We start from the raw sequence: 16,306 nt of genomic DNA on the forward strand, positions 1-16,306 counted from the left end.
CAAGTTTTGGTACAATCTAAACCAAAAAATGCTACTTTTTTTTAATTGAACACTCTCACTTTTTAAGATAAACTCTGCCCAGATTTAAAATTTTGTAGCAGATTTGTATGATTACATTCCTGTGGATGGATTTACTCTCCTAGAGCAGAGAAAAACTGAATGTGTGCTTGGTTGCTATGGGGTAGCTATACCCTATGTTTTTAATCAAAGCACATCCTTTTTCGACTTTTATGTTGGAAAAAAAAATACTAGAAAGATATTAATTGCTAGAAGCACTTAGTAGACTTTCCTTTTGCATTCATGTGAGTGACCACAGTACATGTAGAAACCAGCTTCATCCTGTGCACATTGTCTGCTTTTATATCTCTAGGAGCTATTTCTGCCTGAAGAATGTGTTCCTAGAGTACATTTTCAGAGGTTCTTATCCTACAAAGTGGGTACAGATTTCTACCCTAGCCATTTTTAGAGTAAAACACAAAACAGATTTGGCAAAACCAGTCCTGCAGAAATTCACCTATGTTTTTCAATCTCTCCATCTTCATTAAAAATGAAAATTATGAAAAGAATGAGGTGTATTGTCACTTCAAATAAAAATGACATTTTTTTTCCTACAGCCTCAATCTTAGTTTTAGTCAAAAATTCTCAAATAATCAAATATACAAATAATATTTTATGTCAGGTCAAATGAAGCATTTAAACTGATCCAAGACTTTTTTTTTACGTCTCAGTTTGTCAGAGCTTCATGGGTCAACTCAAATGACTTCATTTATTTTCTTGAAATGACAGCAAACAAACAGAAGCAAACCAGAATTTCACATAACTTTCAGCTCTAGTTGAAAATGAACTTAAAATATAGAGAGTTTGGACAAGACAGTGAATGACCTTCAGTTCCAGATAATATTCCTTCTTGGCTATCTTCCCCAAAAGATTTGATTTTGCCTTTCCAGCCTCAGTTTTACTTCTCTTGTGTTTATTATTTGATAAAGTGCCAGTAAATATACTTGTAGATCAGCAATACACCAAAGATTATTTTCTTGCTGTGTTAGTTGGATTCTTAAGCTGCTTGTGGTTTATTTTGATGTTGAACTAGATTTTATTCTACTGTCTGTCTGGGATATATCACTGCTACAGCTCAAGTGCCATAAGCTGTGTGCACAGAGGAGGCTAAAGCATAATTATCATTGTAGGTATAGGGAGTTTTATCTGATGCTCTCCTCCTGGTTAGTCTTATTATTTCCGGACACAAATCTAACCAAATTAATTACTGATGCAACAATCCAACATCAGGGCATGTAACATGCGCTTAACTTATCTGCAGGACTTTCATTTTAAGATTAAAATTCAAATATTAAAGGTCTTTCCCTTGACAGGCCCCCTGATAAGGAGAAGATGCCTTGGAACACAGTAGTGCTTGTGTGGATGCCAGAACTGAAGCCCTGGCTGGGTCTGACACAATGCAGCGGGACAGGTTTTGCTCCGCTCTGGAAGCAGAGTTCAGGCATTTCTCAGAAGCCCTCCTCTATCACTGCTTTCCTAAACAATTATTTACTTTGAGCTAACATTGAGCTAACATAATGTTGTATGTTTTGGTGAGAGTATTTAGAATGCAGTGATTAGGAGATATGTTTTCTGCTCCCTTGTAAGGCGAGACTGGGGTAAATAAATGGAATTGTCTGATTGCAGAAGAATAACCATCTCAGCTCCTCTGGCCTTTCTGAGAAGAAGGGAAAGGTTTTCTCACCTCATCTACACTTCCTTCTTTAACCTCTCTGTGTAACTATGAATAGCTGTAATATGTCAAAAGCCAGAGGTGACAGCCCAGGCAGTGGTTCAGGTATTAAACTGAAGGAACATTACATTAGCATTTTAGCCAATTAACATGGGGGGACCATCTGGAATAAATCTGCAAAGTAAACAGTTAACAGAAACCCAGCAGGCAACTCTATGGATTGCTGTATTTATATGGTACTTCATTAGAAAATAAACATATATCTTCCATCTCAAGCATGAAGCAAAAACAGTATTAAACCAGATTTGATAGTTAATACAGCTGTCTAACTAAACAACATATTTGTAAGAGTTGTGTGAAATACAGCAAGGAAAAGGTTGTGAAAACTCAGATGTTGGCACAGCCAGAACAACTGCTCCTGTGTTAATGTAGGGATATATCTTCCTCTGGTTTGCACTTGCAAAAGCCTGCTTTGATAACATTGTTAATATCACCTTCAGGATGCAGAGAAGGAACAAATCATGCATCAGCAAACTGCAATGAACCAGTCAGCTTTAGCCTGCTTCTGGAACTTCATCCTTTGCTGTGTTTATATTTTTCTCCATTAGAGACCCACAGCAGGAGATGCAAAATTCGTCATCACTAGGTTATTCCTGCCAAGGGTTTCCTGAACACACTAGGTTACAGCATAGAAATGTTGGACCAGGCTAGTATTGGCGCTTCAAGGATTAACCATGTATCTATCCTCTTCCTCCTTAAGGCCAGGTCTGTGTTCAGAGGATACCATCAGATGCACAGTCACAACTGTTAAGATGGACTGAGTTTATCTTTGAAACCATAACAGCAAAAAGCACCAGAGGTTCCCACAGCAGACATTGAGCAGCTTTAATCTGCTGATGGACACCTCTACAAGGACTGGTGTATCAGCTAGCAGAGCTCACCACACCTCTGCCCAGACTGGGAGCAAAACCAGGACTTCACAGAACTCTGCCACACGCTGGTTCCTGTGAAACCCATGGCAAAACACAAGGTTTTATCAGCCAGCTGAGAAATTAGCAGTGGTAAGTGTACCAACACAATCAACAAATATGTGGCTCATGGGAAATGTATATTTTATATCAGAACAAATGGTATTTCTGCAACCAGTGTACACAAGTATACAGGAAAATGGATTACTTGTCACAAAAGCACCTGCTATTACAAATATGGTATTTTCAAACTAATCAAATTTTCCTGTTGTCTATAAAAAAAGATCTTAGCAATTAGTGTACCAACTACAATAATATAACTAGCTGCAGAACATTCAAATGAACTTCCATTTGCCAAGTGTCGTTAAGATCTGTAAATAATGGGTCTAGGTAATAGTGTAGGATTAAATCTGATCACTTTTAGCTGGTTTGATGCCACCTGATCTTTTCTTCAGAGAAAGAAAAAGCACTAATATGGCTAGGAAGAAAAATGTAACATTTACCATGGCTCTCTCTAATTAGCCCTGCTAAGAAACCATCCAATGGAGTAGAACAGCACATATCTGCACCTAGCAAGCTCTGGACATTTAGTTCAGGTATCTTGATGCAGTGGCCCTTTGTGCTGTAGAGATATGGCATACACCATAATGATGTTTATCAGCCTGCTCACGCCATAATTAATTAGGGAGCTGTTCTGAAGACCAGAGTTTTTGGAAATATACAGTGACGACAATTAAAATGTTGGCATTTGTCAACAGTTACTTCACCTCAGGCACTACCTAATAAGTCACAGTCTGCTGCATACATGGAACTGAAATAACCATGGTAGCTCTGGGTATATAGTGACATTTTAATGATCACTACCATCTATCCTCAGGCCATCAACTTGCAGAACTAAATGGCCCATCAAGAAGCAGATGAATAAAGTGCCATCCATACAATGCATGAAAAATGTTAAGCACTTTTAGGGATTAAAGCCATTTATATCTACCTCAGAAGGGAAAAAGGAGAGATAAACATAATAGAAAAGCATGTATTATGAAGAAATAATGAAACTTCCCCGTCCTACTGCAGCAAATGCCACTAAAATGTCAGTATCTACCAATAGCTAGCAGAAATTGGTATCTAAGATACCAAAATTATCTCCTATTTTAAGTATAAGTGCCTCTTACTACACACTGACTTTATAAATGGCAGCAGCAATATCAAAGGTCTTTCATGCTCACTCACTACCTAACTGCAGTAGGAAAACTATCACTTATAAACCATAGCAATTCTCAAGGAAAGAAGGGGATGCAATACAGTAGATTATTAGCACTGTCATACAATCTGCCAAAAGATGGCAGAATCCTCTATTTAGTCATTTTTTCATCATTCTGATGAAAAGTCTGATTTTTTTGTGTGTGTGCAGGTGTGATATTATTTTTTCCATGGAGGATTTGAATATATATAAAATTATCTATAAAACTGTCTTGTACTTAGAATTTTCACTTACCAAAATGAAGAGACAACCAGAGGCAAGTTTTGTGTGTTCAGGAATAGTAGAAAACACGGACAAAATCAAGCAACCAAACACAAGGAGAAAACTGAAAAAGAAAGAATATTAATATTTGTTAATACTTTTCAGAATCCTGACCTAGTATCTATATTGATCCTACTTCACCAATTAATAGAAGACTGCCAAGGAGTGCTCTTCATTAATAGAGGTGAATTGAACTACTCAATTCATTAAAGACATTAGAATAACCTGTTACTAAATCCACATGCTTCCAAGCAGCACTGCTAGAATTAATGAAACAAGCACGCTATTTTCTTGGAGAAATGACCCAATATACACAGATGTTACTTTTGGTATTACAATCCTGTACCTTTATGCAGTCCAGATACCCTTAGTGTCTCTAAAGAAAGATCTTCAATGGGAGAGTCCTCTTCCTGGTCTGAAAAATAATTTCTCCTACAACCGACCAGAAATATCTGCTGCATAAGCTTACCAAAGAGTTAAGTTACATATTGCAGCTATCTGTCCATATGAAATTACTTTCTTTCTGAGCAACAGATTTCATGTACAAACTACCAGAAGCTGAGAGGTAGCGCTAAGGCATCGTTGCCCTAAATGAACAGGTTCCATTCTGGGAACAAATTTAATGCCGTAGAATCTGTTGAAGGAGTTAAAACAATTAAGAAAGTTTTAGACAAGCCATGCAATTACAATCAGGAAAACAAGACAACAATTTTGAGTTTGCATGAGCCTGTATGTTTCATGATACTAATGAATACATGCAGGCAAGAAAACCCACCAACATGGTGCTAAATCTTTTTGTGATGATGAAGCAAAAAAAATTGGTATCATGCAGAAATTCTTGCATATCTCATGTCCAATCATAACAGCATGCAGTACATGTGGTGTTTTCAGACATGAGCCTGCAGAACTGGTGTTGCTCTGAGAACTATACTGTTGATGGTAAGGATTATCCTTTCCTCTTGTACTCTTTCACCACCAACAATACCACTGTGCTAGTGAAACCATCTATGAACTCGACGAGAAAAGAGGTTCATTTCACCCACAGTATCATGAACTGACTAACCAGCAGCCAGTAATAATTGATTCTACCAAAGTTTTGCTAACTTCCTTCTTAAAACACTTAGTCATGCAGGCCTTTGACTTTTGTTTGAATTTCTGGGACTCATTACCAGATGCTCTAATCCAGCATGAATAGGTATTGTAACTAATGCAGATACATATCCCTCCCTGCCCTTATCCCAACTCACAAACCTTTTGTTATACTTTCTCTCCCATGTCCAGCTTAGGACGGAGAATGATAAAGCTACTTTGGTGGGCACCAAGTCTCCTGCCAGGGTTAACAAATCGGACTGTGAAATCTCTGTCCCCCCTAAGATTGCAGAACTCGGCTGAAAAAGGCATGGTCTGACTTTGAGGTGAGCCCTGATTTGAGGAGGAAGTTGGACTGGATGACTCAAAGAGGCATTTTTCAGTCTAAATACTTCTATTTTTCTAACTACTGGATACAAACATTAATATATTATGGCATCTGCGCCCACTTGTGCCTCAGGAGCTGCAATTACTTTTACCCATATAACATATGGACTCCTCCATAGTGTTATAAAATAGTAGTGCTGTAATATATCCAAAACATTAGATAAAAATATAAGTTCAGTCTTCAGAATTTCTAGTAGAAAATCTCTATGTGCAATGCAATGAGATATTGGAGACACATTTTTGTAGCGTATTACTTAACTGCTGGGGAGAAGTTCTATTCTGAAAATCAAATATGGTAGGAGCTTGCATATAAGTTCTATTAAGGACTGTAAATAAACCAGTATCCAGAAGGGTAAAGTACATATCTGGCACACCCCCTTATCCAGTCTTGTCTTCTAGATTAAAGAAAGGTGAAGATCAGCACATGCTTCAAGGTTTCATAAAAGACTCATTCAAGACTCATGCAATCCCAAGCACAGGCTGGGCAGAGAATGGATCAAGAACAATCCTAGGGAGAAAGACTTGGAGTGTTTGTGGTCAAAAAGCTCAATATAACTTGGCAATGCATGCTCAGGGCCCAGAAAGTCATCCACATCCTGGGTTGCATCAAAAGAAGTGTGGCCAGAGGTCAAGGGAAGGTGATTCTGCCTCTCTGCTCTGCTCTTGTGAGACCCCACTTGGAGAGCTGCATACAGCTCTGAGGCCTCAGTATAAGGAAGATGATGACCTGTTGGAATGTCTCCTTTCCCAGAGGAGAGCCACTGAGTTGATCACAGGGCTGGACCACCTCTCCTATGAACACAGGCTGAGAGAGTTGGGGTTGTTCAGCCCTCCCCTCAGAAAAGAAGGCTCTGGCAAGACATTGTAACAGCCTTCCAGTACGTAAGGGGGACTACAAGAGAGCTGGAAAGGGACTTTTTACAATGGCATATAGTAATAGGACAACGGGGAAAGCTTTGAGCTGAAGGAGGGAAGATATTGGTTAGCTATTAGGAAGAAATTCTTTACTATGAGGGTGGTGAGGCACTGGAACAGATTGCCCAGAGAGGAGGTAGACTGCACTTCTCTGAAGGTGTTCAAGGCCAGGTTGAATGGGGTTCTGAATAACCTAATCTAATGGAAGGTTCTCTGCCCATAGCAGGGAGGTTGGTAGTAGATGATCTTTAAAGTCCCTTCCAACCCAAACCATTCTATGATTCTATTATTCTATGATTCTGTGATTCTATGATTCTATTATTCTATGATTCTGTGATTCTATGATTCTATTATTCTATGATTCTGTGATTCTATGAAAAGTGACAAAAATCCATCTTGTGAGCATTTTTGCTCCCCTTGCCCTCACTTAATAAAAAAGGAAAATCTCACAGAACATTAGTAGTAGTTTCAGCTGCTACAGTTTTCAGATGCAACTCCCCTATAACTACATACCACTGACATAGACATAAATGTGGTTTCTCCTCATTAAGACTTGCACAGAAGGCAAAAAATAATTAAGAAGTGACTAAGAATTTATGGTAAAAGAATGTAATTTCCTTTTGCTGACTTTCTTTAGACCCAAATCAATTAAAATTATGTTTTCTTTGTGTTTAGGTATGAAAACTCGCTCTTATCTGGTTCTATTCCTGTAATACCAACAAAATTGGAAGCCCAGTTGTACTGGGTCTTGTCCAAACACACAATACAAGTTTTGACTTGGAAGAGATCTCTTACAGCATAATTATTGAAAACAGACACAGCAGGAAGAAAGACAGTTTCTTGTTCCCATATCACAGCTGGAGAGCACAGTAAAGGTAAGGGACTTGCCAAAGGCTACACAGAAAGTCTTTATATGTGGAATAAACCTAAATCTTTTAAGTCGCAGCCCAGTCTTGCAGTCACAAAACCATATTTCACTCACCCACCACTTGCTCTGCCACGATCCATCAGAACTGTGATTTAGAACATCACTGTGGGCAGTGTTAATTCTCAATAGGAATGAGAAGAGTTAACCAGTGTATTAATCAAAATAAAGACAAATATTCAGGAAAGCCAGGTGCAGTGTAGATCAGCACCTGGCAGACATAGTTCTGAGGTTACTCATGCAAAGCAGAAACAACCATCACAATACACAAGAATAGTGTTGGAAAGAAATTTTTCCAAAGTTCTATAACTTTTGTTAGAGTTTCCCCAGAAACTCTAAAGAATGGAGCATTGTTATTCATTATTATTATTATTATTTTTAAAGGACAAAGGAAAAATATTTGCATTTATCCATCCACATATTCAAACCTTGCCCCTCTATCCCTCATTCCTCCCTCCAATACTGAACACTTTTTTACTGCCACTCAGCACATTATGTCTAAAATTAGAAGGGGAGAAACCCAGGGAAGGGAAGGGAAGGGGAGAAACCCAGTCCTATTAGCCTGACAAAACTAAAAGCATACTTTTAGGTGCTGTAAAACACAGCAGTTGCAACAAACCCACAATATTTTCATTAGTTTATACATATTATAAGTGCTTTCCTTCAAAGTACACTAATAGTCAGGATTCGCTATCCATCTTTTTTAATGCAATCTATTTATTCAGGCCATGCAATGAAAGCACCTCTCCCTTTCCCCAGCTACAACTGAAGGCATGAAGGATGCAGCAACATCTTTCGCCTAGCTGGATGTTAAACTAGGATCTGTCCAGCAAAAATAAATTCCTAAGGTTCAAACATCTCAGTGGCCAAAGTCTCTCAAAAGCTGTTCTTTCCTATTGTGAACTATTTCTCCAGTGACAGATGAAGTGCAGTGGCTTGCATTAAGCCCTGGATAGTGATTCTATAACCCTCAATAAAAGAAAAAGCATTTTCATCATTTGAGCTGTGTGCTATGACACATGCTGTACAAGAGGATGCTGCTGTAGGTAGAGTGTAGCACAAAGCAAAACACAGAGCAATTATATTTGGCCTCTAGTGGATCAATCTGGATCATATAATTGTTCAGGCTGAAAAAAACAGATGGTCTTTCCTCATGCATTCAGTATCAGACAGTAAAACATATGCCTTAGGCAGCAACTTCCCACAAAATTATTCAAGTACTGCCATAGCCTTGTATTTTATCAAAAGCAGCAACTTCCATTTTGTTTCAGCAGTAATCAGTTTTGTTGTAGATCCTTTCATCTTGTTCCACTGCTCCTGAAAGACTACACTAATTGGAGAAAAGCCAGTTTATGAAAGATAATATAACTCAGAAGCTTTGATATTTAATCAATCTGCTCCTCATAAACTTTTCTTATTGGTTAATTAAGGCCTACCAATTCTCCATTTATTTAATTTTCAGCAGAATTTTACTATATTTTGTGATTTGAGGGCTGTTCACATGGAGGAGTATGTCCAGCTTAAAGCAATTGTTAAAACATTACTCAGGGAATATCATAAGGACAAAAAATACACCCGTGGAAGATGTTTAAGAGCTATTTTGCCATATTATTTAGTGCTAGAATTAAAATAATCAAAAGTTAACATCTGCAAACAGTTTTGTGGCCTCTTCTGTAAATGGTAAAAATGTATCACTGTTGAAGTGGCATAATTAAGTGATTAGACCACCAGAGTTATGTTCCAGTATTATTTGAGGTCTGATTTAATCCCCATAAATGCAAGGGCATTCAGAATTATGACCAAAACTGTTTGCAAACCATTGGCAGTGCCATTATCCTGGATTTTGTATGGAAGGTAGAAAATGTTCAAAAGCTTTTGCTAACTTTAACTACAACCAAAAAGTAGCTCTTTTCGCACTGGTAGAGAGTCAGAACTAATGCAGTTGCTTGCAAACTTACAGCAAGTTGCTTGCATCCATGAGCTCTGAATCTACAAAGAACCTATTAAAGCCCCTTCATAAGTAATTCCTTCTCAAAGCCAGGGGCAGTGCTCATGCTTTCTTGACAGTGATGAGGATCTTGCTGAGTTGAGTACCCAAGTGCCACCTTTATATGGTTTTTTAATCCTCAAATGTGTAACACCTGTGTGAGGCATTAGATAAATAAATGTGCTGAAGATTATACTGGATGGATACGATACCAAATAAAAACCCTACAAAGAAAGGGAGGAAGGAAGGAAAGACAGTCTTTCATAGCACTGTTACACTTTCATTGGGACTATTAGTTCTGGTGAACAGTTGTCACAAAAAGCACAAAGACAGATATTTGATAAGTGGGTTGCCCTCCATGAGATCTCTGCCTTGGCTGGATGCTATCAGCACTCTCACCCCACTTGATGTATGACAAAGGGAGACTTCACGGCTTCAGTGTCCCATGCAGCAGCTGGGGACAGAAGAAAAAACAGCATCTCCTGGACTAGGAGTTACTGTTTTATATACACACAATTTGCAAGGCACCAAGTTCCTACAGAGGAGAAAGAATGCATACTGTTGAACTGAGAGGTGGTGTACCACGTTGCATCCCAGAGCAGACATGCATGATCGAGACAGAAAGGCAGCAGAAACCTGACAGCACCCAACAGACTCTGAGCACTTCCTGGTGTCTCTGAGTAGACAGTTCTTGGAGGTGGGTGGAAATACTCTCTCTTATAGGATAGAGAAAGAGAAATGTTGAAGCATTTTCCTAGCTACAGGAAGAACTGAAAGTGAAAACATCAGCTAGTGCAGGCATGAGGAGGACATTTTGTATCTCCCTTAAAAACTAATCTTTTCAACATTCTTATAAAACAGATAAAGCACTGCTGACATGCTGGAAAAGAACAGTTTAACAGTTTTGATAGTGCAAGCCACGTGGATTAAATTTTCCATCATTTATAGTTTCAACGTGACTTGTTTAGGCAAGAAAATGAGATATGACAAAGGTTATTACAATTTGTTAAAAATGTTTGACAAAAGCTGCATGAAGAATAAGTGCTCTTCTATAGAAAAAGCTCATAAATTTCTCCTTTAGGCTTTCTTTAAAATGACTTGCACTTCAACCTTTTCTTCAAGTGGAAGAGCATGTTCAGGGCTTGATACTGTGCTGTCTTCTACTCAGAAACAGTATAACCCTGTCTTTGGAGAGGTGGAGTATGAAAATGGGAAAATAAACTGGGTAAGAAATTTTATAAAAAATTTTTGAGATATAAAATAATTTGCAGCAAACTCTGCTTTCTATATATTTTTTCTTTGGGTTAATTGTTACTTTTTCCAGAAATATAGAAATTTGAACTGAATTTCATGTCTGAAGTTTTTTAAGAACTGAACATGATGCTGAAACAACTTGTTTAGAAAGGTGGGTTTCATCAGTCTGTGATGAATAAATTTTATTCGAGGAGCATTTTATTTTTTATTTCCATATGGGATATTTATTGATTCTGAAAATTAGAATAGTTTATCAAGAATGAAAGAGTTTAGGTTTGCAAGTCAAAAAAAGTGCTGTCAGCCTAAATTCGTCTTTTCTGTCATATTTTTAAGGAGTCATATTTTTAGCAGTGTCTGCTAAGTGATTGTATTTGGCTTATATTGACAAAGCAATGAAGTGTTATAACAGGAGATGTAATCAAAACAAAGCAAATGAAATAGCTCAGATGCCTACAGGACACAAATCAAAGTGTCAATAAATAAGCCATTTAATTAAATAATCCACATTTGATAATCCATTCCATCATAAAGGAAAAATAAAACATCAAAGTAATTTTCTCTGGGGTTCTGAAAGGTTCTAAAAAAGGAGACATCATTTTTTGAGCAAGCAGAGTAGCTTAAAAGAAAACAAAATAAAACAAAAAAATGCTTATTCTGTTCAGCTTAATGCTCAGAGATATTTTTGACCTAGATGTTTTCTAAAAGGTTTTCATTGGCTTCAACAGGAGACATTTTTGACAAAAAATAAGAATAAAGTATTTATTCTTCTGGATTTTAACTATTTTAATGAGTGGGAAGCATGATGGCTTGTATCCCAAGATTCTTTTTTGTACTTAGAGGTGCTTCAAATCTGTAGAAAATGACAAAATGCTCCTTTTATCTCTCTCAAAGAGTAGGTCTTTTTTTTAGATCAAAATTTTCAAATGTGAATGTTTAATTTAGTACATAAAATCTATACTTAGATAACACGGCAGGTATTTTTTTCTCTTGCATCAAATAAGTCCAACTCCCAGTGATAAGTCTAGTAGCTCACCTAGCAACCTTTGCTTGGCCACAGATACCTGACAAGAAAATTAATTTAAAATATGAATAGGAATTATGTTGTTGTGCTGGTTTAAAGGTAAACCAGCAGGGGAAATGAACTCAACTCAAAAGAGAGATTATAAATCAGAAAAAAAATTTAATGAAATAATACAGTAAGTATGATTATACAGACAAACAATTGGTTTTAACCTACAAAACCCAAATATATAACCCAGCACCCTGGGGCATGAACAGAGTGGTGTTCTTTGGCCCTCCTGAGTCCAAAGTAAAAGGAGAGGGAAAAAACCTGCTGGTGAGAGTGCTGTTGCAGTCTGGTCAAGAGTGGTGGTTGCAGTCTAGTTGAGAGTGGTGGTCTGTGGTGATCTGCGGTCTTCCTCTGGATCCCACGAGTGGTTAAAAAGGTCCCAAGACTCCAAGATTATATATCCTCCAGTTCAGGTAGGAATGCTCAGTACCTCCCTCAGGGATGGGGGGGTTCCTTAGTGGGTGTGAGGACAAGAGCAACTCCTATCTCGCAGGCCTCTTAGCACCTAGTTTATAGCCTGAGGAGTCAGGCTCTATGTGCAGATAGTGTAAATGGTTCATTGATAACAGTTTCTGGGAAATGACATGGAAGGCTATAGAATACACAGTTTTGGGTTACACCCATCCAGTGATAAACTGGTCTCAGCTGTCCTAACTAGGACAATTGTCTTTATCATTGAGCACAGGTTGAAGAATTATTTTTTTTTTCAGAACATTTACAAAATTAAGATAAAAACTTTATCATAATGACATAGAGAAAATGAAAATAATTGCAATATGAGGCTGGAGAAATGAAAACCACCATATAATCTTTTCTTTAAAATCATTTGCTCATTGCAGTCAATTTATCCTACAGTTTTCACAATCTAGGGCAAAGGGAAGTACTCAAATAAACTTTTTCTGTCAAAGTGTTTGCTAACATACTGTACTCAGATCTTTTGCTACCCAGAAAAATAATCCTTAATATAAGAAAAGTAGAGATGTGCAAGAAAGAATTGTGTTCTGGTAATCAACTGCATAATCCACTTCAAAATCAGCTTTTCAGGTCTTGAGGTTTTAAGATAGAAATATTGCTGCTACCTCATGTTTGGGGTTTTTTTTTGAAGTAAGAGAGTAAACTTAAAAGAACAGAAAAATTGCAGGACTGCTGGGGATTTTTTATGCCACAAATAACAGTTGCCACTTTGCTTGGTGCTGAGTGCAGCTCTGGCTCTGGTGAAATCAAGGCACGATTGATTATAACAGGGACAGGCATTATTCACCTTCATTGCCTAATTGACCATCAGTGGCCAACAGTGCCATGGCTTTGGCAGCTAAAACTAAGAAGGAACCACACTGTGTTGAGCAAAAAAAGCCTGTCTAACTTAGCCTCTGGAGATAATCCCACTCAGCGTGACTCAGCTGGACCCTGCAGTAATATGACAGGGAATGGTACTCCTGATGGTTGCTGAAGGTCTACACCATTAAATGTTGAGGACTGCTGTTAGAGTAATTTTGGCCTGGGTAAAATATCACTTTCCTAGACAACTCCTGGGTATGGTCTGGGAGTTGCCATGTATTTGGATGAAATTTTTTTCTGGACTTACCAGTACATCTTTTACTATGGATAGGTACTTCTGAATGCCAAGTTAGTGTTGAAAACACTATCAAATGAGCATATTTAACAGATAAGCTGTAATTTACAAACTGAGAATATTTCACAGCTGAGTACAGGAGGATATATAACAGCATCAAGCCTGCCAAAGTTCCCATAGCATTTGGTCAACGATCTCAGGCACAGGATTTGATTCTTGGGGCTGTCCTGTACAGGGCCAGGAGTTGTACTTTGATGATCCCAGTAGGTCACTCACAACTCAGAATATTCTCTGATTCTGTGATTTCAGTGTTGTTTTACATCTTAATTGAAGGTAAAGATGGGGGAAAAAATCTATTGAAAATTTAATCATTCGAATTCAGGGGCCTGCTTGACATATTTTATATAAAATCCCTGGGATTAAGACAATCAGCCCAACATGACTATGATAGAATGATACTGTGGGAAGCATCCAAGACTCAGCTGTGCCTTTTCACCTAAAATATTCCATCCTATTGAAGAGCTTTGGAACATAAATCAATTTCCTTATTTCTCTTATTTTTCTCCAGTAGTATATTATATATTGGATTTTGCTTTGGTTTTAGATAGATAAAGAAAGGAGAAAGGATTAAAAAGTAAGTCTACCCTGAAGAAAAACATATATTCATGACAGAATTAAAAAAGTGGTAAGCATAACATGGTATTTAAAAATCCAGGCTACCTTATAGCCCCAATGCCCCTTACAGCTACAACAGAAATCCAGACAAGCAGCCAAAAGTGCCAGGGCTCATTAAACTTGGCAGATTAATGTCATTATGTCATCAAGAATAAACATTTTTGAAAATTTCTTCAATGTACCAAAATATAGGTCTTCCTTCTCTAATTTTATTTACTCCTAATAACTAAGAGCTGGATTTTGGTCTTTACTGAAACTTTACAGTTGATTTCAGTGGAAGTATGGCTTGCGTTGGGAATTATGAGCTGACTCATAAATATCACCAGAGCAAAGAAAATCCTGTTAATTTTCTATAGTTTTCTCCCAGTAGTAAACAAGGATATAAATGGAACACAGAATATTTTCCAACGTAATGCACTGTTAGTATTAAACTTACTGCTAAGAATCAATCACCGCACTTTAGCTCGAGGGTGTTCAGTTTTATACCACACCATTAATCTTGTCTTACTTAATCTAAATAAGTCCTGCACTTTCTGGAATCTGAAGTGCCCTTTCTTGTTGGTAGGCAGCAGTACTAACAGACCAGAACCTGATGGCAGAAGCATGGGAGATTGCAAAAGAAGAATAATCCTATCTTGAGGGGTTCAAATGACAATGAAAATTTCCTGAGTTTAATGTGCTTGCAGCAACACTTTTCTCTGTGTTCATCCATATAACATTGACAGGAAAGCAGCACAGTCTCAAAAGTGGGGGGTAGTGGGATGTTCACCTGTTTCCTCGTATGCTTTAAGTTTCTTTGTGTTTAAAAGCTAAGATCAGATATGCAGTTTGTCAAGTACCAGGCCTTGCTGAGGAGGGTACAAAAACCAGCTTGTGGCTTTGTATCGTGCACTGCTTTGAGAAGAGAACACCTCTTGCAGAGTTATTTAGGTCTTCGGACCTAAAGCAAGATGTAACACTTACTTTTCACAATAAGCCTTTATTCTGTCTGAGCCTCTCTAGTCCAAACCCAACAATATGATTAAATTTTCCTCAATTTTTCAGGGTTTTTTATCTCATAATCACTCCAACTGGAAAGACCATTACATAATTTCTTCTGTGCATCAAACAAGATATTTTGAAGTTCCTACAAGGTGCAGCTGCAGAGCACACCAGCAGTGGCTGCATGCAGCAGTGTGGAAGGGCAACAAGCATGTTGAGTGCCCGCAGCAGGACCTGCCTCTCCTGGGATGTCTGTGAGGAAGACGGCTGGTGTTTACACGTCTGGCTTCCATGTGCCAAAGCTATGCTTATACATTGCTTCAGCAACAATAATATTGCTATTTCAATAATGAGTTATTTTACATGCTGAGTTGCAAAGATTCTGGAACAACTATTATGCTTATGCAGAATGTTAAATACACAAAGTGATCACTTGTTTTCCATATGGGGAAAAACTTGCCCTTTGATCTTAAACACATGAAGCTGCTGCTTGCCTGTTTGAAACAATACATGAGGGTGCTTTTACTTTTCAACATTTTATCTTGCAGTTGCTTTCACTCTTTGCCAAACTGGTTCTGCTCAGAAATTAGAGTGAAACAAGACTGCATTTTTAAATCATGTTGCAGGCAAAGAGATAGCCTTATACGAATTTTACTTTAGCAGAGCAACTTCCTTTCACACATGCCAATCTTGTAAGCACTTATTCAAGTGTTCAAGGCCAGGCTGGATGGAGCTTTGAGCAATCTGATCTAGCTGAAGACGTCTCTGCCCACAGCAGGTGGGTTGGACTAGATGGTCTTTAAAGGTCCCTTCCAACTCAAACCATTCTATGATTCTATGTGAATAGTTTAATCAGTGATGATTACGCGTACATACTGCCAAACACTGCATACTTCCAAGGCTGGAGAAGAAGCCTTGGAGATCCCTTTGTTAATCACACAATTAAAGTTTCCTGGAGCTTCAATATACAAAGTACTAGCCTTCAGTATTTCCATGGAATGTAGTAGTAAATAGGATTTTAATTTCCACAACTAGAGGACAGGTAGACATGCATCTCTGCTAGAAGGAGAAAAAAACCTTTCTCACTACAAGAAAGTGCAGTTAGTTGGTGTATCTCAGCTAAGAATGGCTCTGTGAGAGCCAAGAGAACATCTCTCTATGACTCCCAACGCAGCCTTCAGTGCACTCAGTACAGACACCCCATCATGAAACACTGTAGTGTTGTTTCCCTA

General features: G+C 38.0%; 1 protein-coding gene across 1 annotated transcript in view; it reads right to left on the reverse strand.

Moving 5' to 3' along the window:
• KCNQ5 (potassium voltage-gated channel subfamily Q member 5) overlaps window positions 1-16,306 on the reverse strand; it is a 103,090-nt gene that overhangs the window by 83,259 nt on the left and 3,525 nt on the right. The window contains exon 2 of the mRNA XM_025895698.2: window positions 4,193-4,283. Coding sequence (XP_025751483.2) covers window positions 4,193-4,283 — 91 coding nt within the window. The remainder of the gene's footprint in view (window positions 1-4,192; window positions 4,284-16,306) is intronic.

This window comes from Manacus vitellinus, unplaced genomic scaffold (assembly GCF_001715985.3).
Source record: "Manacus vitellinus isolate BGI_N305 unplaced genomic scaffold, ASM171598v3 scaffold_4_pilon, whole genome shotgun sequence".
In the NCBI taxonomy this organism is placed as follows: domain Eukaryota; kingdom Metazoa; phylum Chordata; class Aves; order Passeriformes; family Pipridae; genus Manacus; species Manacus vitellinus.